This window comes from Corythoichthys intestinalis, chromosome 21 (genome assembly GCF_030265065.1).
Source record: "Corythoichthys intestinalis isolate RoL2023-P3 chromosome 21, ASM3026506v1, whole genome shotgun sequence".
Classification (NCBI taxonomy): domain Eukaryota; kingdom Metazoa; phylum Chordata; class Actinopteri; order Syngnathiformes; family Syngnathidae; genus Corythoichthys; species Corythoichthys intestinalis.
The window spans coordinates 7,238,439-7,264,202 of record NC_080415.1 but is presented as its reverse complement, the minus strand read 5'-3'; the positions used below and the strand labels follow the sequence as shown (position 1 = coordinate 7,264,202).

Below are 25,764 nucleotides of genomic sequence, written 5' to 3'. Positions count from 1 at the left end.
ACAGCGTACCATTTTTAGAACACAGGGCTGCATGACGTCACCATCGTAAACCGGAAGGGGGGGTCAACATAGAAGCGTGCTCGCATACAACCCATGCTAGTACTGCTTGTTTTCTGCCGGTAATCTTTCAAAAAATAATTAAGCACTGCTGCTAATATGGAACTTGTAGAAACGACTAAACATTACGACCGTCCACATATGAAGGATGTTTTCTTCATACATTTCCAGAAGCCAAAAACTCAGAGGGAAAAGATGTGAACAATGGATTAACTTGTGCGGACATCCAAAACCTCAGTTTAACGCCAGAAAGGTGAAGCCATTCACCTTCATATGCAGTAAACATTTTGTTGGGGGCCATGGTCCTACAGATGACAATCCTGATCCTTCTCCTGCTCCGAAGAGGTAAACAATTTTCATATTTTTACTTATTTTTTAGCGTGGCGTTTTGCCGTGCTGCTTCTGTATGACAATGAATGACCTGGGGAAAAAAACCATTTTATTTATATATCACAACAGTCATTAGGCATATTTAAAAAAAAAACAGATATTTGAATAAATTAGACATGTTTAGCCTTGATCTTTTTGGAGGAAGCCTGTTCATGCCGACAGGTAGGCTCTAGATTTACCAGCTTTAGCTTTTCAGTTGTAAAGAAACAAGCTTAGAAAGGGGGAAGTGTAAATAGATAAATAGAATTAAGATTTGTTATTAAAGAAACATTTCAAAGTGTTCGTTGGCTGTTACTGAGTAGCATTTTCGATCGCTAAATAAAAATAGCAATATAAATTACACCCAAGAACCATCAGAGACGTAAGACAACCAGAGGATAAAATATATAAGAAAGACAGGGCATATGGTGGTAAAGGATAGCATGTTGAAACAGGAGAATTTCATTGTCAGTGGTGTGCGGCAATGCACACACGATGTCGATAAAAAAGCTCTGGATCAGGTCGGCTGTTTTTCAGCCCTCGACACTCAAGCCATCTCTTTAACTGAACATTTGTATGTTCTTCCACAGCTTTACCAGTGAATTTGGCACCAGGGGTATGATTTTCAGACAGAATTGGTAGGTTTAGCACAGTAAACATCTCGTTCGTTAACTATTTACATGCATCTAGCATGAGGGACAAACGCGACTTCGACCCCCCTAGCAACAGTTGCTAACGGCATGTATATTAATGAGCAAAGGTGACGTGTTACATGTGGTACGCTATTGTACCCAGTCATGCGTAAACCCACTCAGATGTGTAATAGTCCTGAAGAAAAGTGGAAGTGCTGCGTGGTGTCGCTTCTGGGCCATGACACCGCCTCAGCCAATCGGGTGGGGTAGTGAGGTCAGCAGTGGCCAATAACACCATTAAAAATAATATCGGAAAATATCTGCAACGCTTCTCAGCCGATATGTATGTTGGCTTGAAAGTTAATGTACAAGTCTGCAGTCTTTGTACAAGGGCTGGTCACGGCTTGGCACAGCAGCTACGTTTAAAATGACCTCTAGATGTCTCCAAATTAAGATGCTTGGGATTTTTTAAGTGGGCAAAGGTCATTTGCATTCATGGTGCAAATACAATGAACAACAAATGAAACATAATGAATTTAAAACTCATCACATATACTGTTACTAGTGTGTGTTTTTTTTTTTAAACCGATGATCCTGCCCCAATACGCAGTGAATGAACAATTACGGTACGTCCACATCAGCATGTTTGTAGAAAAAAAAGCTTCCACAGCCAACAGCATTAATTCATTTTTAAGTACATTCATACCAATGCGTGAAAAATAATTTTCCATAATCCCCCCATGCTTCACATGTGTTCAATATGAAGCACTGCAGGAGTTTGTAAATAAACTGAAGCAAAAAAGCACCTGTATATTTAAAAATGTAAACATTGGGTCTCATGTTTGACTTAGGGACAAAGTTAGTCACAGTCAGTGACGATTCCACGGCTAAATCTTCGGACATCAGTGTCCACATAATGGTGCCACAAATGCAGAATTCGCATATCCTCACTCTGGAGGGGGGTTTTAAGCCTCCTTTAAATGTGCGCATGTGTGGATGATAGGCCAAACCGTGGAAAAAAAATATTTTTGCCAAAAAACTTGCTACGTGTAGACATGGCCTAAGAAAATTAACAAAAACTGCCCAGTCCTTTCGGCTTCTATAAAACATGAACACAAAGACAGCCACAAAGACAAACTTGCCTTCATAGATTAAAGATTTGCAGCCAAAATAAATCCCTTATTAGTATTTCGAATAGAATGTTTGTGTCATGTTTGTCCTCGTAGAAATCCTATTAAAACAAAAAATATATTTCCCTCCCTCAGCTTTTTCCATTTAAAAAAAAAAAAAAAAACCTCCAGAGCAGCGCTAAAGAGCCGCACGCGGCCCTAGAGCCGCGGGTTGCAGACGGCCATCGTAGTCCTTCTTTTCCCCTTTTATTTGACCCTTATAAGTACTACATTACCACAACAATAACAATCTTTCTGTCAACGGACCCATTTCAAGGACTAAGGGGGAATTCTAATAGCCGTGTAAAGAGTTTTACTAGATTCGGTAAGTAGGTGAAGTTTTTTTCGTTGTTCGTGAACTAAATTTCCACACAAACGCACATCGAGGCACCATTAACTTGGCAAGGAGAGGTATGGGAGTCATTTTCCAAGTGTCCCAGGGCTCGTGAAATATGAAAAAAGCGCATTTATCTAAGTTTCATCAGCCGTAATTGCGTATATCCGTCAACCGAAACAGTCCGATAGCACCGATAAAGTACACCTGCCCCTCGTTGTCGAAGTTAGCGCGCCGGTGTTGTGCTGAAAATAGCCACTCCGCGTGAAATGTCCCCCCTGACGGGAGCGCCCACATGTCACTCGTACAAACAGCTTTTTCTTACCAATCGATGGACACGGAAACGACTTTCTTGTACCGTGAATATGTATCATTTTACTCTGCTTGAACTAATAAATCTTGTACTGTGACCGGCGCTCTGAAAATAGAGCAAAGCTTTATTTTGGGCCCGCCTCGCCGCGCAAATTCAGTCAAACTTTGCTTTCCGTCCAAGACGGCTGTCCACCGCTCACTTTCGCCAAAAAGTCCGATCCAAACTACTGTAATGCCCCGGATATGGGGAAGAAGGAGAGAAGTCTGTATTGGCTTACCCACTTTATTGTGGTAACAATAACAAAAGAAAAACAATAACAAAGTAACAGCGGGCTGCCACGACATGCGACCGCTATCTCTCGCTATCTCGCTCGTTCTCCCATTCTTCCTACTCGTTCCCCTTGCGTCACAGCTCCCCAGTCTGATCATCTCTTAGGGGGGCCCCCGCATAGTTACGAACATTACAATACACAATGAATAGGTTTCCGCTGAACTCCTCACACTCGGCTGCCGCTAGTTTGAAACGGCCTTAAAACATTTTTTTAAAATAAATAAAATACATCTCATTTGCCAGGTGTGGCGGCTTTTATTTTGGTGTGGCGGTGCGCCACAATCTGTTGAATATAGGGGAATTCCTGTAGTCGAATCGTCTCGAAATATGATTCTAAGTCACATAATATTGCTATTTAAAACTTTTTTATGCTGTCAAAGGCACTTTAAGTGCACGACCGCATATATCGGTATCGGTTTGATATCAGTATCGGATTTTTGTAGTTGGGCGACATCGAGATATCTGTTTTAAAAGCATTCATCAGACAACTCAAATTTTGAATCATCAGTTTGCGGTGAATTCTCATGTTTTTTGAACTCACTTTTCCTCCCCCGATTCCCATTCCACAGTTATTGAGCCTCAGCTCCCTCAACGTGTGGGAGCAGGTGCTTCTCAGCAGCTGATCGATGCCCTTCACGCCATCTGGTCCAAAAGCGTTGTCACTTAAGTCCAGCACGGTCAGACGGGCACCCGCGATCATCAATCCACCGCTCAAGGATTTCTAAGAAAAAAATGAAAGCGTCCGTGACGTATTATGGATAAAGTCAGAAGTACTACAAAAATCCGTGAATGAATAGGTAAAACTTCTCACCAGAGCTATTGGGATTTCAGAGCGTAATCTTCCAGTAAAAAGGTCACTCCAGTAACATCTCTAAAAAAAAAAAAATATATATTGAAAGAGGATCAACTAAAGGTCTTTTCTTTCCCCTGAACTAGAAGGATGCATCTCAATAGAGTAACTTGGACCTTAAGTCTGTTAAAAAAAAATCTATCTATTTAGAATGAAATATTTATTTTATCTACTTTTTAAAAAATAGATCGTCGTACTTCAAGATACGAAATTAATTTGTTCTGGAATGGCTTTTGTAGAGGGCTGCAACTAATGATTATTTTTTTACAATGGATTAATCGGATGATTAATCTAGGGCTGTCCCAAACGACTAATTTTCTCCCGATTAGTCAGCCGACTATTTTTACAATTAGTCGACTAATCTAATAATTTAAAAAACAAAAAAAAATTTTTTTTTTTCTTTTTCTAATTTAGCAATGACATTTTTGTTGACGCTTATCAATTCACAAAAAACATATTGGAACACTTAAATTATTTATTAAAGTACAAATAAACACGTAAATAACAATAATAAATCACAAATAAACAATGAGTTCAAATGCTGATAGAATTAACTAGTGTAGCATCCCGATTGAAAAGATGGTCTCTTAAACTGATGGTTTACAACTTTTATTCCATCCTTGATGTAATCACACTGTAAAAGCTACGGTGCACACAAATAAAACAACACAATTAGAACGAAATTAACGAAAACTTTTCCCCTTTTTCCTTTGAAACCTTGTTTATATATCACTGAATTGCCTTTACCTTAATTTATTACCTTATCATTGACAATCTCTCCCTTAAGTGCAATCACTGTATATACTGTATATATTTATGACCTTTTAACCTTATATAAATTTCTATAACATAAAATAAACCATAACATGAAATAAACCTTTCAGTTAGCATTAAGAACAATACTAATAGCACTTATAGGCCCTTTGTCAATGAAACATTATTATTTAGTAAGGCGACAGCACCCTCTGGTGTACAAAAAATGAAAAAATAAAAAAAATTTACAAATTGGGTTACGGCGCTTGAGGTGTTTATTCACGGCCGACGTGCAGCCAAGCTTGGCATTAAAGAGACAGGACGGAAGAGTGTACGCTCCTTTGTTTCTTTGAAATAAGTCAATGTTTTGGACACTCTGGTGTGCTTTTTTGGCTTTGTGCCGCTTTCCCCGCTTGCATACAGAGCATCCGACATTCTGAACTTTCCGCGCATATATTTTTTTAACCCTTCATTAACCGTCGACGGGATGTTGTGCTCGTCGACGGATTTACGTCATCGATGACGTCGACTATGTCGACTAGTCGGGACAGCTCTAGATTAATCAGATAAATGTCACTTTTAAGCCTGTCGCGATGTGCAATAAGTCAGTTAATCACACAGTAAATAATATACAGTAAATGAGGGTGGTCATTTCCCCCAAAATTTTACTCAAGTACAGTGGAGAGAACAAGTATTTGATACACTGCCAATGGCTTTTCCCATTGGCGGAGTATCAAATACTTACCCATACACTGCCAATGGGTTTTCCCATTGGCAGAGTATCAAATACTTGTTGTCCCCACTGTAAGAGTAGCGCTACTTCAAAATAATATTACTCAAGTAAAAGTAGCCGTCCATAAAATGTATTCAAGTACATGTACCAAAAAAAAAAAAAAAAAAAAATGGTGAAAAGAATACTCAAGTGTAGTATGGTATAGTAACATTGCGAGTAACTGATTATATTTTTGGGGGGAATTTTTTTTAAACAATGTTTTTTTTTTTTCTGAGCACAAAGTTATTTATATAAACTGTTGTTATAGTGATCGTGTACAATAACCCATTACATCACAATATTAAGCCAAACAAATACAAAAAAAAGTGAATTCCGATTAGAAAAAAAAAAAAATACATAAATGAAGCATTATTCATCAAAAGAGCATGAGTGCCCTCTGGTGGAGAAAATAGTTCCTAGTTTGAATAGTGAAGAGTTCCTTCATAATTACTAGTTTGAAATTAAAAGTATCATATCTCTATTTTTCCATGGTCAATTGGTGCCAAATAATAACTAATAATTGGTACAATGGAGACATGTGATTATTGTTGCGACGTCTCATTGGTGAAATTGATAGAGCTACTTGCTCCTATGACAGCTGCTACAGCTACTTGGCATCGCTGGCCAAAGAAAATCTAATATGTAGAAAAAAGAGGAAAAATGTAACGACTCTTATGTCGCCCAAAGTAGCGGAGTAGCATTTTTTTCTTCACAATCTACTCAAGTAAAAAGTATATCTTTGTAAAACTACTCTTAGAAGTACATTTTTCTCAAAAAGTTATTCAAGTAAATGTAACAAAGTACATGTAACGCGTTACAACCCACCTCTGTGCATGAGTTAGGGCTGCAGCTATCGATTATTTTAGTAGTCGTATAATTGATGAACTTGTCAGTTCGAATAATCGAGTAATCGAATAAGGAACATGAAAAATTAAAATAACTGAGCTCAGTCTCAAACAGTATAAAAATAAATAAATAAATGAGGATCTATGTACAACAAAAGAACAATTGTCTAACTTACGTAGCAAAAGTCCGCTAGCTTAAATGCTATAAAATGCTAACTTTTTTTTTTTTTTTTTACAATGCTCTTAACGAATGGTTCAGACACCCCCCCCCAAAAAAACAGCTAAATATATCTATTAACTAAATTACGAATGCATTAAAAAAAAACAGCGCACACAAAACCTTAGCTTATGTAGGTCTTAACAAGGAGCAGCTGAATTCACCCATGTGAAATGAGGCAGACTAGAGGGCAGTGTATCCACCCAAATTAATAAAACTAAATGCAAACATTTTCAAAATAAACAATTACAACGCCACTTTAATTAAACGAATACTTAAAACAGCAAAATTTAATTCGATTTTTTTTTTTTTAATCGATTACTCGAGTTAATCGATTAATCGTTGCAGCTCTAGCGTGAGTGCATGTACTGTATTTGCGTTTGCGTATGCTGCGTGCATTCGGCACATGTGCGTGTTGATTGCATATGAGACACCAGTTCCTTTCGCATATATTTATTGGTCATCAACACGCCGTGGAAGTTCAGATATACAAAATAAGGAAATACTGTATATCTATATTAAACATTGTAAAACCACAGCATCACTACATTGAGGCTAATGAAAAAAAAAACAATGTACTAACCATTTTATCCACGCTATAAAACATTGGCATTATTATCCAAAACGCAAACTTTTATTAAATGTAAGAAGTAAAAAATGTATTACCCACACCACTTGCATGACGAAAAGTGCAATTATTTCTCTGAGTGTAAAGCTGGCGGTTAGCAGCTTAGCGAAACATTTCAAAATAAAGCCATGTCATGTTCAACATGTAAAATGTCGATTTCTGGAGTTAATCTCACATACTTCAAATTCTACACAAAGGCCATGTCTACACGTAGCAAAAAAGGTTGGGGACCACTGGACTATAGTACAGTATAATAATAACAGTTCATATGGATGAAGTTGTGCTGAGAAAAAAAAGACAACATAATTAAAAAAAAAATAAAAATCAGAAAGCAGTTACTCATTACTTGAGTATTCTTTTCAAACTACTACTTTTTACTTGTACTTGAGTAAATTTTTAGATGACTACTTTGACTTTTGTCATATTACGACTCTTTCTTGAGTAAAGTTTTTGGCTGCTCTCCCCACCTGATCGATACAAACGGCTTTTGAATCAACATGATAACTGTGTAACGTAATATCTTGATATAGCTCAGAATCAATTTTTTTAAAGATCCCCATACTTGTTAACCCGAGGCCGTTGGCAATATTACAAATAGTGAAATATGCCGTTAATATTGGTGACGATTCTTACAACGTTGTATATAGCATGCAATATGAAACAAAAATAAAACTCAATTTTTAAAATAATATGAATTTATTTGTAATATTGTAACATATAACCTGGTGCAATCACAGAACAGTCAATATCTTCAACTACATCATGATTACTAAAATTTAACAGTGACTTTTGTTATAATCGTATGTAGCACTTTTGGCAATTTCTATCATGTCTTGATGGTTGCCCTTCAGCTTGCAATTCCGTTTGACTTGAAGGTAGTTCGTTAGTGTGTCCAATTATAAATTAAAAAGGTCAATTGATAAAATTAACTTACCAATGCAATCTTTGAATCAGGGAACATTTCTTTTGCTAATTCTGAGAAGTGATCAGCAATAGTTGGCAACAAATTGGCAGTATAAAATCTCCGCTTTCGTCACTTTTCCTTTTGCAGACTTCATCTTTTTGACCAGTGTTGTTAATCTTACTTTTAAAAAGTAACTGATTACAGTTACGAATTACTTCTCCCAAAGGGCAATTGAGTTAGTTACCTGAATGTAAGAGTAATTAGTTACTTGGCAAAGTAATTGGTGTTACCTTTCATGTTTTTTTTCACCCCCCCCCCCCCAAAAAAAAACCATAGTAACCTTAGCTATGTTTGGAAGTCATTTAATGTTGTGAATTAACGGTTAAAGTTGTTAAAATTGCTCCTTTTTTTTTTGCATTAGTTCCCTTCTGTCTACTTTCGACATGTGAATTTTTTAAAAAAAAGTTTCATTATTTAAAGATAGATTAAAGTCAAGATTTTGCCGATTTAGGAGTATTTTAGATAAAAAGTTACTTAGGTTTGCTAGGAAGGTTCACTACAACAGAGCCTTTCTGAGAAGTCTACTGCTTTAAGATGGCGACTGTTTACTAATGCCGCCAAGTCTGTCATTTATGTATGTATATGTCAGGGGTCACGTTAACCGAATATTTTCCGTCGTTGACCGTTTATTTAAAACGGTGACGGAAAAAACTGAAACCCGTCTGTCATTTTGACCGGTTGCAATTCACACCCCAGACCACAGGGTGGCGAGTGAGCATATTAAATAGATATCGTCTCTTTTGATGCATCTCGCTATCCGGGTGCTGAGTGCTGACAGCGCATTGAAGAGTTAAGGACAGGAGGCTTTGGAGCGCGTCTGGGTCACAGACCGGTGCAGCTGAACCACTTGTTCAGAAGGAGCGCATGCTGCGGGATTTCCTTCCGCTGAAGCGGGTGCTTGCGGGTTCAGGAAACCCCTCGTTCAGAGAGTCTTGTCGACTTTTTATCAGGTCACTTGGAGAAATGTTCCCTGATTTCAAAACTTTGGCTGAAGTGGCGCTTGTAATCCCAGTCTCCAGTGTGGCCGCATAGCGCGGATTCAGCCTCCAGAACAACATCAAAACGGCCATGAGAAGTCGTCTGTCCGAGGCAAAAGTCCAAAACCTCATGACAATAGCCTCTGTAGCAATCCCACTTGAGACATTTCATTATGCACAAGCGGGCACGCAATGGCGTACCGCACGCATGTGAAAAAATGTGAAGACCGAATCAACTTGCGCGGACTTTAACACCAGCTCGGTGAATCCATTCACATTTCATATGCAGTAAACATTTTGTTGGGTTGTCATGGTCTTTCAGAGGACAAAGAGGTAAGTCATTTTTCTTATTTTTTTAGCGTAACGTTGTGCCGTACTGCTTCTGTCTGACAATGAATGACCTGAAAAGAATTACAGTGGTATCTGACTGCCACTGTTACCGTTTCTGTATATATATATATATATATATATATATATATATATATATAAAACAACTTTAGTAAGGGTGAAGTGCAAATAAATTATAGAATTAAGATTTGTTATCAATGAAAAAATTATAAGTGTTCGTTGGCTGTCACTGAGTGGCATTTGCGATCGCTACACAAAGCTAACTAAATTACCCCAAAGAAAGGTAAGAGACGTAGGACAACCAGAGGATGTATAAGAGAAACTAAATTCTATTGAATATGTCATTATTATCATTTTAAAAATTTAAGTGACTGGTAAAAATAGATTATGACCGGATTTTTATGACCCTGTCAGTCAAAATGACAGACAACGAAAAAGTCGAGCGCAACCTCTGGTATATGTAGTTCTATATGCATGTGATATCTAGGCGTAGATTGTAGGCTTTCGGCTACAGTCAGGAAATATTGGAGCCATCTAGCCTAACATCGCGTTTGCTACAGTGTCACAACACTCTTCTCTCTTCATGTCTCTGACTTTTCTCGCGTCATTCAACCAACGTAGTAACGCACATTGTCTCGTTGCCGAAACGGTGACAAAATCCGAACGGAGAAAAAAAAAAAAAACTGTAATGCACGAAAAACGTACAGATTTTGAACGTACGGCGTACCTATTTAAAAATCAGTGCTCACTTGTAGAAATTACACCGAAACCGTACAACTTGGCAGGTATGCATGCATCCCTCATCTTGACATTGTATACCTGAAGCCGATCTTTACTTTCCAGTGCCTTGGCGATGGCTCTGGCTGCATCCACTCCCAATGTGTTTCCCTCCAAGCGCAAAGCTCTCAAATGCTGGTACCGTTCGATCTCTTGGACCAGCTCTTCCACTGTAGGTACACAAGAAAAAGTCAAGAAATAGTACAAGAAGAGTTTGATTGACATTAATATTTTCTGCCAGCAACCAGACCTGACTCCACATTGTCTAGCTTCAATCCCAAGCCTTTATAGCTTAGCTCTCCATCCCCTAAGTGGGTTTCGGAAAGAGCATCGACCAGCTGGGCGATGTCTTCTGAAGCCATGATGCTGAGGGAGACATCCAAAAACAAGAGTGGTTAGTTTACCTTTATAAATTTAGAACACCTCTGAGCATATAACTCTTCCAAAGTCAGTTTACGTGAATAGGCAACGTTACTCAATCGTAACATGACGTCAAATTATATGGAATTAAAACATTTAATCGACAACAATAGCGGTTGACGATTAGCGCAGTCCAAGCTAGCAGGTGGACTACTCAACGGCCAAACTAGATCACAAAGTGCTTTATATGTTCAGACTTTACTGAAAAACAGTTCGGTGTTATGCTAAACCACGCTGTTGTAAGGAAAACAGGTATATGGAACAGCAGAAGCATCTTACCGATGAAAGCTAATTTCACGGATATAATTACGAAAACACGCCGTGCGGCCTGAAACAAGCGTGCCGGTGGTTGCCCAAATTGTGACGTCACTCTTCCGGGTTTCCTTTCTTTTTTTTTTCAAGCATTTTTTTCGTTTTTAAACTAACCCAACATAATTTATTTGATCCATTTTAACACTTTGTATTTAAAAACAAAAGTAGGCGTACTGTATTGAGTTTACAAGGGAGGACGCGCTCTGTCCCTTATAATCGTGAAATTCGAAAATAGTGTACAATGAACGGAAGGTGCTTTTTACATGTTGGGACACTTATTCCCCGCCTCTCCTGCTTTATGACCAATGAACTGACAGAACACTCACATACGACGATGACAATACGAAAGCCCCATCATTTTATTGGTCGAGGTAGTACTGTCGCTTGTCATCACGATAACAGAAAACAAAAATAAAAAGCTTGAAACTTTTATTCATTCCTTTTTTAATACATTTTTTTTTGTTTACAAGTTTACCTCAGACAGTTTATGTTTGCACTTTTCTAACAGCACAAAATATTCTGCTTTGTATATTAGAGTTTTAAATTAAGTAAGTCAGTTATATATTTTTATGCTAGTTTTGTTAGTTTTGTATATAAAAATACATTGTTGATAATTATGGTTTTACCATGTGCTTATACCACTCAAATATCCACCTAATTAATTCAGGTGTTAGTCAAATGATTAAAAAAAAAAAAAAAATCACTTCGCACATACAGTAAAGACCTAAAGAGGTGTCCCTTAATCAACGACATTAAAATGAATAAAACAGAAATACTCTTCTTCACATTATTTAACTCACTGCTTGCCATTGATGGCGATAGACATCCAATTCATTTAAACTGGGAAGACTGGCCTGGAATGCACAAATTTCAGTGCCATTGACAGCAATGAAATATAAAATAAATAATAAACGAATAAATAATGTCGATTTTGACCCAGTCAAAGCTAATGGTGTCTCAGCTGTGAGGCAACACACAGAATTGTAGTCAAATTGAACATAAATGTACCTGTTATTACTTTGTGGTGACACTGTCTTGGTTCCACATCTGACTTCATGAACACAAAATTTCCATATTCATGTATTAGGACACATTCGACTGGATGCTTCGGATATTTTCTGATTTCGTTTCCATCCAATGCCATTAAATTAAAAAAAAACACAAAACTATTGTGGTTCTGGCGACTCAGCCATTTCTTCATGTTGTCCTCCCATGTTGAGATGATGGCAGATGGATGCGGCATTTCTCAATTGCCTTTATTGTTACAACTTTTATATATTTCGGAAAGTCAATTACATGCAATGACACTTTGCTGCCACCGGGGGGGGGGGCTGCCCCCCCCCCCTAAAATCCGCTTATGAGTAAAACAGAAGTACCTCGGAAACTGGTCTATTTTGCAATATTAAAACTAGACGATTTTTCACCAGATGTCTTGAATAGCTGAATAGTCTGTTTGGGAAGACTTTGGTTGACTCACCTTGTTTTTGTACTCGTGTATTGCCTTCAGTATTTTATTAGATTGTTTTCCCCCCTTGTTTTTTCTCATTCATCCTTGTATTCTTCATTTTTTTCTTTTTTTTATATTCTTTAAACAATTGATCATATTCTTCATTATAAAAATGTTATCTTAGTTTCTGTCTTTTTTAATTGTTGCATTGTAGATTTAAGATGGTTCAATTTATTTCAATTGTACTTATTTATTATTTATTTTAAAACTGAAAGTGCAAAAATTTGCAAAACCGCGATATATGGTTATATTCATATGATACCGTTTAATCCAGGCTAACGTGGTTTATCCGTAAATGATAACGATTGCTGTATATAAAAGGGATACAGGAAGCCATGTCTCTGCCCACTTGCTGCTGTTAGAAAGCAAAATAAAAGTTTACGTGTTAAAAAAAAAAAAAAATCGCACATGCTGCGAAAGGACGATCGCGCATGCGCACATCGCGAAGGTGATATTCAAACAATACAGTGGGGAGAACAAGTATTTGATACACTGCTTGTTCTCCCCACTGTATATTGTGCAGGCCTAATGTATATGGCGGAAAACACAGACAAGACTGAAAAAGCATTTTCTGCTCTTGCACTCCTCTTTAAAAGAAAATGCTGTATTTTAAGCCAAAACAACTGTTGTGTTTGATAGAACAAAATGTCTATATGCTGCCATAGCAGATTCATGGCGCATTAAGTCCCCGTACTATTTTTAATTTGTCCGTTTTACCCTGAAAACCCCCGTTTAGACGTCGCGCAACCGCTTTTGTTTCAACCCAGCCATAACACGAAGGTAATTAATTATATTATTCAAAATGTGTCATTTTTAGCTTATAATCATTAATTTATGTCTCATATTTCATTAAAAAAAGACTTAAAAAATTATTCACTCACATATTTAAACTTTTAAACAAATTATGTCACAATGAAAAAAATGGCGTCTGTAAAAAAGTCACGGATATGTACCTCATAACTTTTGCTTAATTGTATTTTTTTTGTTACCGTCGCATTTTCTCCGTTATGTTAGATGATAAATAAGCGATCCAAACAAAGAAAATTAAAAAAAAAAAAAAAAAAAAAAAAAAAGTTTAAAAGGGTAAATGTATATTACATTTTTGCATCGGGAGAAAATACTTTTTACTGATAAAGTTTAAATCAACTACTTTTGTACTTTTACTTGAGTAATTTTTTTCTTAGATACTTGTACTCAGGTAATTTTTGTGCACCTATATCTGTACTTTTACATCAGTAAAAAAGTATAAAAATATATACTTCGTGCATTATAAAATGATTAACTGGCTGTATAAAAATTATTTAGAAGTACTGTATGGCGATTGCCCAATTTCCCCAGCCTATAAAACGACGCGACTTTGCTGCCCCCTTGTGGCCGCGATTCGATTCAAACTTGTTGCCATACTGCACTAGCGAAAACAGCTAGCAGAGGGGCAGCTAACAATTTAGCTAGCAGGCAGTTCAGCAGCAGCTGCAGCTACAAAAAAGCAACTCGTGTCTGTCTACAAATCCATGACGAGAACACCAAATTTACAAATATGCTGCCCGAATAGCGACTGCTAGTTTCCTCATTTCCACCCGTCTTTATCGCCTGTAGCGCATCGTGAATTTCTCAGTGACCCGAAACGCTTGAAACTTATCAGTGGGGTGAGTTGTGCGAAAGAAAACGAGGTTTGACTTTTCACACTAGCTAACTTATCGATTGTCGAAGACTAACCTGCTGTGAATTCTACAAAATTACACTCTGCGCGAGTATAAAATAGGCAAAGGACGACACGATGCGATACAATTCGAAAGCCGAGTTAAATTTCCCTCGTTAGCTTGTAGCACAACTCGCGAGGGCAGGTCAACAATAACCCCCGTTACCTCTAAATAGCGTTAGTATAACACAACAAGTTGACAATTAATGCCTATTTAAAGTTGGTTTAATCCGTGTAACGTTAATAAATAAAGGGATAGTCGAAGTACATTGCCGCGAGTTAGCATATCCACACTGATCACCTCCGGGGTTCACAACACATTGTCGCAGTTTATAATCGAATATGTCGCCTGTGTGCATTCGTTGTCCTTTTTTGATTTCGTGTAGTAAGCCTTGTTACAGTTTTGACGTCATTTTGCATTTCGAAGTTGATATAGTGTCATTAATTTGGCACTGTTTACGGTAGGCCCTGACTGCACGGGGTAGCTGCAAAATTGGCGTTTTTTGATAACCGTGTGATGTAAACTAGCATGTATGTTGATTTGTGTGAATATTCTTACTAGCGTTGCACCGATATTTCAAATTTTTTAATTTATGAATTACTGTTTGGATACCACTTATTTTAGGGCTTTTTGCTCTTTTTTTATACTAAATTACTATATAGGCTGCTCACTTTACTGTAAAGTAATTGCTATCCTGGTTTGCTCAGACATTACTTAACTAATTGCCTGCCATTGACGGCGCTAAACGTCCAATCCATTTGAAGCGGGAAATTTTGCAGCGAATGAACATTCATAATCTCCCGCTTTAAAAGAATTGGATGTCTACTAGTGATAAACTAATTGGTGGGAAAGTGAATTTTGGCCTGAGGAAGAACACATTTCATTTTATAGCTCATTGTTGGCCAGCTTGGGTAGGCCAGTTGGAAACTAAATCTTGAAAAATACATGTTGCGCATTATCAGCTCGTCATTTCGTTATTTTTCGTGCCGAATCGATACTAGTATTGGTGCAACACTAATTCTCGCCATTGTCATCAATGTGTGAAAATACGTATCCGTTCTTTTTGCCTCAATCTCTAGGAAATGGACCCAGAAAGACTGACACGAAGAGAGGAAATCCAGAAAGCAATGAGTTTTATCCAGTAAGTAAATTGAGTTCGCTTAATGATTAACAGCAGCCCACAGAACTGAGGTTTGTTGTTCAAATCTAGCTGAGTGTTCACTTGTGGTATGGTTTCAGGTCATCATTGCCTTTCCCAGAGCCAGAGAATTATGAGGTTGGTCATTATCTTAATTTTGTTTTAAAATTAATTAATTGCAGGTGTCGACAAATATAAATGGCCCTGTGGTCTGGATGTACTTTTAAAACCGTCAAGCCTACCAGAATGCTCCAACCACTGGCCCAGTGTGGCCAGTAAAAATAATGCGTCGATTGGGGATGGCATGGCTCAGTGGTAGAGTAGTTGTCCCCAGAGGCGTCGCGTCCCTTTAGGCAAATAAGGCAATTGCCGAGGGCCCCCAGCCAGCAGACAGCCAACAGATTTAGCACATGCAGCTTTACTGCATAGTCGCAGTGACAAGAGTTGGGAGTGTTTCAATACCATGGAATCATTTGGCAGATTATCTAATGATTCTGTTATCAATCCCAGTCAGCACCAACCATGTCACGTAGATTATACATGTTTAAGAAAGTCCAATTAGTTGTTAATACCACAAGATTGTTTAAAGAGTGACTCACCATGTACTCTCTGGGAAGTCCTTGACGAGTTGTTTTACGCTGATTTTCACAGGCCATCTCATTATTCATGTGACTACTTAAAGAAATGGCGATTTTTCCCAAAAAGTCTATTAAAGGGTCTATCGTATTCCTCGTCGAATACTCTATAAGAAAAATATAACATATATGCATCTAAAATAATCCTAAACATTTTTATTAGCAACTTTAATACTCCTTTTAGCAAGGTTCCTTGGGTATGCAGACGTTCCCATAGCAACCAGTCCTGTTATTTTCCTACGTCACAAGCGCTGCGTATTCTGGGAGCGTGAATGGGCACAAGGTGCGCATTTCGAGCAGAGGACGGCCACCTGTTAAAATGTGTGCTTCCATGAACGAATGTAACGAATGGAATGTAATGCACTTTTTTTATTTAATACTTTTCTTATTTTGTTATTTAGCTTTTAGATTGGATTTTAATTTTAACAGCATCTTCTGCAACTTTTGTCGACACTTTAAAAAAAAGCTGGGCTCCACTTTTGCACTGAATATAGAGATAATGTTTTAGTTATTAGTTATGTTATTGATCTTTTTGTTTGTTGCTGTTACCGGATTACATTTGTACATTTTAAAACTTTATATATACATTTTCATCTGGGAATTTTTCAGAAGGTGTCAGTCTACCCCAGGGCAGCTGTGGTTACAATAGGAGCTTACGTCCACTGAGTGTGGAGTGAATGAATAATGCAATGGGGGGCACTTTGAGTGTCCTAAAAAGCGCTCTATGAGAGCGAGGCGTTATTAGACTTTTATTAAAAATGCTATTGCTCCAAGTCCAACAGTCCCCCTTACTTGCACACGCTCGAAGGGCCCCATGTTGCTTGTTGCCTGGGGCCCCCGGGGACCCTTGCTATGCCTCTGGTTGTCCCCAACCCAGAGGTTGTGGGTTCAAATCTCTGCCCTGATGAACTAGCCAAAGTATCCTTCAACAAGATACTGAACCCCACATTGCTCCTGGTGCTGCGTCACCAGTAGGTGGATGGTGATGTTGTGTAAAGCGCTTTGAAGGTGGTATAAGTATAGCAAGTATAACACTATTTACCATAACACCATTTACCATTTAAATAATAAAAAAAACTTTATACTACAAGACATGTTTCTGAAACCCCCAGCACCCGGCCAATCACTTTTATGAAAGGGAAAGTCACCCGAGGAGTTGAGGGAAAGTGAAATCCAATATGAAAAGAAAAGGGAGGAAATGTTTCAGCCCCAGTGGCGAGACCGCTGGAATTGGCTCAAGTGCAATGAGACAAAAAAGATTTACTGTGAGTTGTGCAGATCAATGTCCGCATATACAGACTAGTACAGTGTGATGTAAAATTATTTGAACCTTTTGGATTTTCTCACATTTCTGAATAAAGTCACCATCAAATGTGATCGTATGTTTGTCAAAATCATACAGATGAAAAAAAAACAGTGCTTTAACTAAAACCATCCAAACATTTATAGATTTTCATATTTTAATGAGGATATTATGCAAACAATGACAAAGTGGAAACATACGTGAATATCACATATAATATTTTGTCCCGTCCCTCCTCCTTGGCAGCAATAACTTCAATCAGACACTTCCTGTGGCTGCAGATCAGTGCGGCACATCGATCAGGATTAATCTTGGCCCATTCTTCTCTACAAATCTACAAATCTGCTGTAGTTCAGTGAGAATACTTGGATGACTGGCATGAATCGCTGTCTTTAGGTCATGCCACAACAGCTCAATGGGGTTCAAGTATGGACTTTGACTTGGCCACTCCAGAACGTGTATTTTGTTCTTCTGAAACCCATTCTTAAGTGTATTTACTTCTGTGTTTGGGATCATTCTCTTGTTGCAGCATCCATCCTCTTTTTAGCTTCAACTGTCTAACAGACGGCCTTAGGTTTTCAAGCAAAACATCCTGATAAACTTTTTAATTCATTCTTACATTAATGATTGTAAATTGTCCAGGCCCTGAGGCAGCAAAACAGCCCCAAATCATGATGCTCCCGCCAACATGCTTTGTTGATGTTGGTAAGCTGTTCCATTTTTCCTCCACACATGACGTTGTGTGTTACTCCCAAACAATTCAACCTTCGTTTCATCAGTCCACAAAATATTTTGTCAAAACTTCTGTGGAGTGTCCAAGTGCCTTTTTTCGAACATTAAACAAGCAGCAATCTTTTTTTTTTTTTTTTTTTTTTTAAATAAAGACAGCAGTGGCTCCGTTCGTGGAGTCCTCCCATGAATACCATTCTTAGCCATAGTTTCACATATAGTTGATGTGTGCACAGAGATATTGGACTGTGCCAGGGATTTCTGTAAGTCTTTAGCAGACACTTTTGGGTTCTTTTTTTTTACCTCTGAGTATTCTGCTCTTGGCGTCTTTGGTGGACAGCCACTCCTTGGGAGAGAGGCAACAGTGCCAAACTCTCCATTTGTAGACAACCTCTGACTGTTGATTGATGAACATCCAGACTTTTAGAGATGGTTTTGTATCCTTTCCCAACTTTATACAAATCAACAATCCTTGATCGCATGTCTTCAGACGGCTCTTTTGACCGAACCATGATGCACCTCAGACAATGCTTCTCATCAGGCGTGTGTTTTATAGTGAGCAGGGCAGCTTTAAACTACTCATCAGTGATTGGGCACACACCTGACTTAAATTGTTTGGTAAAAAGTGGTTTCAATTGCTCTTTTAGTCAACTTAGGCAGAGGGTTCACTTACTTAGCCCCCCCCCCCCCCCCCCCCCGGCATTGTTTGCATGCTATCTTCGTTATTCATTCATTCATTCATTTTACATGCCGAAAACCTACAATATAAATGTTAGGGTGGTTTTAGTTCAAGCAGACACTGTATTTTCATCTGTGTGATTTTGACAAAGATCAAATCCCGTTTGATGGTGATTTTATGCAGAAATGTGAAAAATTCCCAAAGATTTAGACCACTGTAAGTTCGAGAAAAGTTAGAGTATGAAACCTATGGTACGCACATAACATGATGATTCATATCTGCATGACAACGGAGAAAATGTCATAACGACGGTTTAGTTTGAAAATTTTTAGCCATGATTGCCTAAATCATCTCTTCAAAACTCCCAACGCAGACCTTTAACTGTTTTAGGGGCCAAATTTTAAAAACCTAAATGCTGAGAGGGCTGTTTTGAGATGATGGCAGTCATGGCCCAAAAGTAGACGCCCTGAATGCACCACATGGGCATAAGGGTGCAAAAATTTGCCAATTGAAGAGGAGATGGAGGAAGTACTGGCTATACTGTGAATATGGAATTGGAATAGGATTATTTGCACAAGATTCATGTTTTTGCACTGTTTTGCTATAAAGTGTTATTCTAGAAAATTGTTCTTTATCGTGATTATGAGGATCAATAAGTGACGCGTTGACCTGGGCCAGTGGTTTTGATAGTGGGGCCAGTCAACATCAACTTATTTCCCTTATTGTCTTGTCTACCCCTGCATTGGCTGCCATGACAGCGATAGACATCCAATTCAATTCAACTGGCTGTGTATGCTTATCTTTCAATGCCATATGGCATGGCTTTCCATTTTCATTTGTTTTTTAGGCTTTTTTGACCCAGTTGGTATATAACCTCCTGGGTGAGGGCAACTCCTGCTACCGAGACGGCGACTCCCGTCAAGCAGCGCAGCAGTATGGAGAAGGGATCAGTGTCGCCCGTTATGCTCAAGCCGAGGCCCTCATCATCCCCCACGAGTTGCTGGAGAGCCTCTACGTCAACCGGGCAGCTGCCTACTACCAAATTGTGAGGGACCATCTTCTACTGCTCTTCCAAATTATCTCAATTAAGAGTTTTGTCACATTCATTTGTAGACGGATGCCCTACACTTGGTAATCTCGTTGCTGTTTTTTTTTCTGGTCAGAGGGAATTTGAGCGTGGCGTTCAGGACTGCGATAGTGCGCTATTTGTATCCGAAGGCAGTCGCAGGGCTCTGTACCGCAAAGCGCTCTGCCTGAGAGAAATGGGACGACTCAGAGAAGCCTATGAGTGTGGCACCAAATGTTTGCTCACGGAACCACACGTACGTCAACAACACTATTTCCAATTGTATAAAGTGTGACGCATTGTAATATTGGCATTGATGCTAGTACTAGTACCGATGCGCCAAGAAAATGATAAAATCGGTATCGGGAATACAAAGAAATAATGTGCTAATACTGTATAATAGTAATATTATTTTGAAGTAATGCTATTCTTGAGTTAAATTTTTGGTCTAAGCAATCACATTCCTTGTGATGTCATGGCATATACAGTATCTACTTGGCATTTAAAAAAAAATGGGATCACTAGTGTAACTATAGCTCAAGTAAGTTGATTCTTTTATGTTCTTTTTTTGTTTCTGTTCAAGGACAAGCAAGTTTGCGAGCTTGCTCAAGAGCTGGCCAATAAGCTGGGACTGAAGGGCCGTAAAGCCTACATCAGTCAAACTGAGTCCACGGTCACTGAAGGAGAGAGTCTTGGCGAGACATCACCACCCTCTGGAGAGGTGTGTCAATATTAGTGCTGCAACGATTAATCGAGTAACTCGAGTAATTCGATTAGGGGAAAAAAGATTCGAATGAAATTTTACAGCTTCGAGTATTCGTTTAAAGTGGCGTTGTAATGGTTTGTTTTGAAAGTGTTTGCATTTAGTTTAATTAATATGGGTGGATACACTCCCCTCTAGTGGCGACAGTGAATATGACATAACTCATTTCACATGGCTGAATCCAGCTGCTCCCTGTTAAGCCCAACATAATTTTTTGTTTGAGTTAGTTTTTTTTTTTTTAATGCATTCCTAATTTAGTTTATAGGTACATTTAGCCATTTTTTGTGGGAATGTTTTAAATCATTTTTTAAGACCATTGGGGGAAAAAAAGTTAGCATTTTATTGCATTTAAGCTAGCAAACATTTGCTATGTAAGTTAGCCAATAATACTTTTGTTGTGCTTAGATCCTCATTTTTTTATACAGTTTGAGGCAGGTATTTTAATTTATGTTCCTTATCCGACTATTCGATTATTCAAACTAACTAGTTCATCGATTAATCGACTATTAAAATAATCAATAGCTGCAGCCCTAGTCAATAGCATAGCTTATTGATACTAAAATCAATAGTTCCTGTCTTATGTAATTGGTAGAAAAGGGCATTTTCTATTAATAGGTTTGGTATTGATTTGTTAATTACTTCACTTCCTAATTGTGCTTCTAAAGTGTTTATTTACTCATAATTTTTGTAGTTGTCCTCCAATGGAATGGAGTCTCTGGGTGACATGGGACCAGGTATGATAAATGTCTGTCAACATGCCCCCTAAGCTCTGCTCCTTCACACTCATTTTTTCTATCGGCTCATGTTTCCTCAGCAGACCTGTCCAATGCACAGTGCATCCCCGCACCTCTGGCCACGTCCATCCCGGTCAGCGACGAGCCCTCAGTCCTGACGCCTTGCACGGACCTGTCAGAGAGCCCTAGCAGCCCCAACAGCCAGTCTTTACCGCAGATGCCGTACTCTGTCCCTGTGTCTGAACACATCGACGAATGTACCAGTATCGTGAAGGATGAGCTAGACAGTATCCTCGAATGCATCCCCAAGAAAGTCAGTGAGGTGAGAGTCCCATTCTAACTACTACAACCACTAGCAAAAAGTGGACGAGCACTCTCATTTTGTCATCTAGAACAAACTCTGATAAATAGCTTGAAAAATAATAAATTAGTTCAAACGTGCAACTCTTTAGCATTCAGAAACACTAAAAGAAATGAATAAAAAATTGTGCTGGTCAGTAAATGTTAATTTTATAGAGCAAGTGCAGGGAAATGTATATGGAATCACTCCAATCTGAGGAATAAAATATGTACCGTATTTTTGGGACTATAAGTCGCACCTGAATATAAGTCACACCAGCCATAAAATGCCCAACGAAGAGGAAAAAACATATATAAGTCGCACCAGAGTACAAGTCGCATTTTTGGGGGAAATTTACTTGATAAAATCCAACACATAGAACAGATATGTCATCTTGAAAGGCAATTAAAAATAATTTAAAATAAAAATACAATAGAGAACAAAATGCTGAATAAGTGGGCAGTTTGATAATGTTACATGGTGCACGAACAAACAAATGCGAACGTGGCCGGTATGTTAACGTAACATCTCTATTAAAGTTCTTCAGATAACTATAGCATAAAAGACATGCTAACAAGTATACCAAACCAACAGTGCCACTCCAAAACACCAAAATAACATGTGAAATGATATAATAATGTGTTAATAGTTTCACACATAAGTCGCTCCTGAGTACAAGTCGCACCCCCAGCCAAACTATGGAAAAAAAAACTGCGACTTATAGTCCGAGAAATACGGTAATCATGATAAACAAAGACAAAAACAATAAAAACACCTCTAGTATTTACAGTAGTAGCACCATCTCTGGCTTTTATGACAGCTTGCGGTTTCTGAGACATGGACTTGATGAGTATTCTTCATCAATTTGGTGCCAACTCTCTTTGATTGCAGTTGCCAGATCATCCTTGCTGTGGACCATTTTTTTCCAATTTCCACCACAAGTTATCAGTAGGGTTGAGATCTTTGCAGACCATGACACTGACTGAATGAGTCTCCAAGGAATGCTTTAACAGTTGCAGCTCTGTGGCATGATGCATTTTCATCTTGGAAAATGACACATATTTTCAATTGAAGGGATAAGAAAGCTGTTTACAATTTCCATGTCAACTCTTGCATTTATTGAAGATTTAACCACTGCTATCTCCCCAGTGCCTTGGCTGACATGCAGCCCCATATCATCAAGGACTAATGGAATTTTGATGTTTTCTTCAGGCAATCATCTTTGTAAATCTCACTGGAACAGCACCAAACAAAAGTTCGAGCATCATCACCTTGTCCAATACGGACTCTTGACAATATTTTTTATTTATTTCTTTTAGTGTTTCTGAATGCTTAAAAGTTGCACTTTAGAATTAATTCATTATTTTTTCAAGCTTTTTATCAGAGTTTGTCCTACATGAGAAAATGTCTGACTGAATGCTCATTCGAGACTGGCGATTCCATACTTTTTGCTAGGGGTTGTACATCTTATCTCAGAGGTAGGGGTTGCTGCTAAAATTATTCTCTAGAGTTGTGTGTGTGTTAACTCATTGACCGCCATTGATGGCGCTGCATGTCCAATTGAGACCCCGGTGTCGTAAAGTCGAAGTCACATAAGTCTGGTATGTTGTAACCAGAGGTCGCGCTAGACATTTTCGTTGTCTGTCATTTTGACTGACAGGGTCATAAAAATCCGGTCATAATCTATTTTTACCCGTCACTTAAATTTTTAAAATGATAACGATGACATATTCAATAGTATTTAGTTTTCATTCATTTTTAATTAATATTGTAACGCTTGCTTGGCGGCGAAAAATTAGACACTGAAGTCGTATTTTTCTCCCTCTTTTTACTCTGCTTACCGCCAACAACACCAACAAAACAACAACTCCGCCCCCAAAGAAAAAGCGGCAACTATATAGACCCCAATCACCTACGTCACACAATGATCTTAATTGTGGTTGTCAGCCCAAAATCTTCAAAATATTTATTAAATGCATCTTACCAGATATAAAATGACTACTACATAGTCTGTGGTGATCGTTTGGTGCCCAGATTTCTTGTCGAATTACAGCAGTCCATCTCGCTCTCCTCTTCGGGTCTCTCAGAATACTGTAGAACTTCAAGTCTCTCCGTCTATCTTCTCTGTTACTGCAACCAACCGCCACACACGCCTTCACCATTTTGATTATTAATGTTAACGAGCAGAAAAACACGCCGTAATAGGACGCTTGTACGTAGCGGTAATGTGTAAACAGGACGAGCTGACACACAATATGGCGGCTCCAGTCAGGGGGGGCGGAGTTATGACGTCATGTGCTTGGGGTCTATACACAGGCGGCAATCTAGTCCACCAATTGGATGACGCGCTGGTACGCCGGGTGCACCAATAAGAACCTCGCATTGACGTGTCAATCACGGTGCCGCCGCCAGACCCCGGTGACGCTACAATATTCTGACAGAATAGCCAACGACGTCATGCATTAAGAGAGACAATAGCTAATTAATATGCTCACTCGCCACCCTCTGGTCTGGGGTGTGAATTGCAACCTGTCAAAATGACGGACGGACTTCAGTTTTTTCCGTCACCGTTTTAAAAAACCGGTCAATGACGGAAAATATTCGGTTAACGCGACCCCTGGTCATAACCCAGAGACTACCAGTTTATCCATATTGTGAGATAATCATTCTTATTAGCTTTTTACCGTGATGTAACCCGGAGGTTCCCACCCCTACTCAAAATCAAACTTATTACCGTATTGGCCCAACTATAAGACGGCCCCGATTATAAGACGACCCCCTCTTTTTCAAGACTCAAGTTTGAAAAAAATATTTTTTGAACAAATTAATTTTTATACAGAAAATAATTACAGCACATCTGAAACAAATGATTATAACTATATATTTGAGAGAAAAAGCATGTTATTTTGCCTCATTCAGATCTTAATATCTGAACATTTAAATATGTAAACTAAAGCGCAATCACATTCGTAAATGAATGGCTTCTGGTTTTTGAAATGTAAATAAACCAATCTTTTGTGATAAAACAAAATTGCAGTAACTGCATTAACCATCAAAGTGAAGCCTAGTCTGAATAAGGAAAAACACTGCAATAACTGGTCAAACTTGAGAGTAGCTGAGATTTGTCATGACAGAACATCGCTTCAATGATATCTGGTGCCATGTCGTGTCCTGAATGGGTGTAATGTCTAGACCGCGACTATAAGTCGACCCCCACTTTTTCAGTCTTATTTTAATGCAAAAAACAGTCTTATATTCGGGCCAATATGGTATATCTATCTATAGTTATGTAGCAAAGATTGCCAGCGTTTTCTGCCTTTGTCCCGGTTTAGAGTCCAGTAGGCGCCATACCCACCAACCTTCCAAATACAGCGGTGGGTCTGCGCCCCCCTTACTCCCCCAGCCTACCCGCCCCGTCAGCCCAGCTCGCCCCCACCTTCTTCGGCTCCTCCGTCAGCGACATTCCCCCTCTGGAGCCTTACTCGCCGCTGGCCCAGCGAGACCAAGGCTCCACCCAAGCGCAGGACGCTCTGGGAGGCTTCTCAAGTGGAGCCATGGACGGAGAAGCAAAGTCTGGGAAAGTTTCCGGTGGGCTCGACTCTTTGTCAGAGTACACTCTCCCTGGTGAGCAAGTGTTTCGGCTATACATACATACTGCAAAATGAGTTCCAAATGACTTAAATTTTGTTTGTTTGTTAGGTTCATTCCATACGAACTCAACCCAAGTTGAAAATGTTAGCAAGTGACCAACTTGGATTTGGCTAAAATTTATTCTAGAGGTCCATGGATGTCCATGAATATAAAAGCATACCACACTCCTATTTTAACTTCGCAAAATGCGAACTTCAAGTTATACAAGATGACGCAAAAAAAAATGGGTGTCCTAGCAATGAACGTATATTGCAATGTTCATTTTTTTCCCTGTATCATTCAGGACAAATTTATATGTATTGTTTTTACTTTTTAAGGGCTAGAGAGTAACAAAATAATCCAGAAATACATTCCCAGAAGATACAAAAATATACATTTTATACTTTGCAACACTCCCGGAAAAAGCGGAAGTACTGTAGAAATCAAAGTACTGTAATATGTTTGGAACTTTT

At 38.6% G+C, this 25,764-nt stretch overlaps 2 protein-coding genes across 4 annotated transcripts in view; one reads left to right on the top strand and one right to left on the bottom strand.

Moving 5' to 3' along the window:
* Nucleotides 1–12,277, bottom strand: part of rangap1b (Ran GTPase activating protein 1b) — a 34,676-nt gene extending 22,399 nt beyond the window's left edge. The window contains exons 1-5 of one of the 2 annotated variants that reach the window (XM_057826914.1): nt 12,076–12,277; nt 10,586–10,701; nt 10,378–10,505; nt 4,016–4,075; nt 3,746–3,925 (exon numbers count right to left, since the gene is read on the bottom strand). In XM_057826914.1, coding sequence (XP_057682897.1) covers nt 3,746–3,925; nt 4,016–4,075; nt 10,378–10,505; nt 10,586–10,697 — 480 coding nt within the window. In that variant the 5' untranslated portion in view covers nt 10,698–10,701; nt 12,076–12,277. Of the gene's footprint in view, nt 1–3,745; nt 3,926–4,015; nt 4,076–10,377; nt 10,506–10,585; nt 10,702–11,034; nt 11,308–12,075 lie in introns of those variants that run through there. The other variant, XM_057826913.1, reaches the window with a different exon arrangement.
* A 1,676-nt stretch (nt 12,278–13,953) lies between these two features.
* Nucleotides 13,954–25,764, top strand: part of zc3h7bb (zinc finger CCCH-type containing 7Bb) — a 41,060-nt gene continuing 29,249 nt past the window's right edge. The window contains exons 1-9 of one of the 2 annotated variants that reach the window (XM_057826275.1): nt 13,954–14,220; nt 15,354–15,415; nt 15,514–15,550; nt 19,606–19,803; nt 19,922–20,080; nt 20,408–20,545; nt 21,279–21,321; nt 21,405–21,643; nt 24,994–25,285. In XM_057826275.1, coding sequence (XP_057682258.1) covers nt 15,357–15,415; nt 15,514–15,550; nt 19,606–19,803; nt 19,922–20,080; nt 20,408–20,545; nt 21,279–21,321; nt 21,405–21,643; nt 24,994–25,285 — 1,165 coding nt within the window. In that variant the 5' untranslated portion in view covers nt 13,954–14,220; nt 15,354–15,356. Of the gene's footprint in view, nt 14,221–15,353; nt 15,416–15,513; nt 15,551–19,605; nt 19,804–19,921; nt 20,081–20,407; nt 20,546–21,278; nt 21,322–21,401; nt 21,644–24,993; nt 25,286–25,764 lie in introns of both variants that reach the window. The other variant, XM_057826274.1, reaches the window with a different exon arrangement.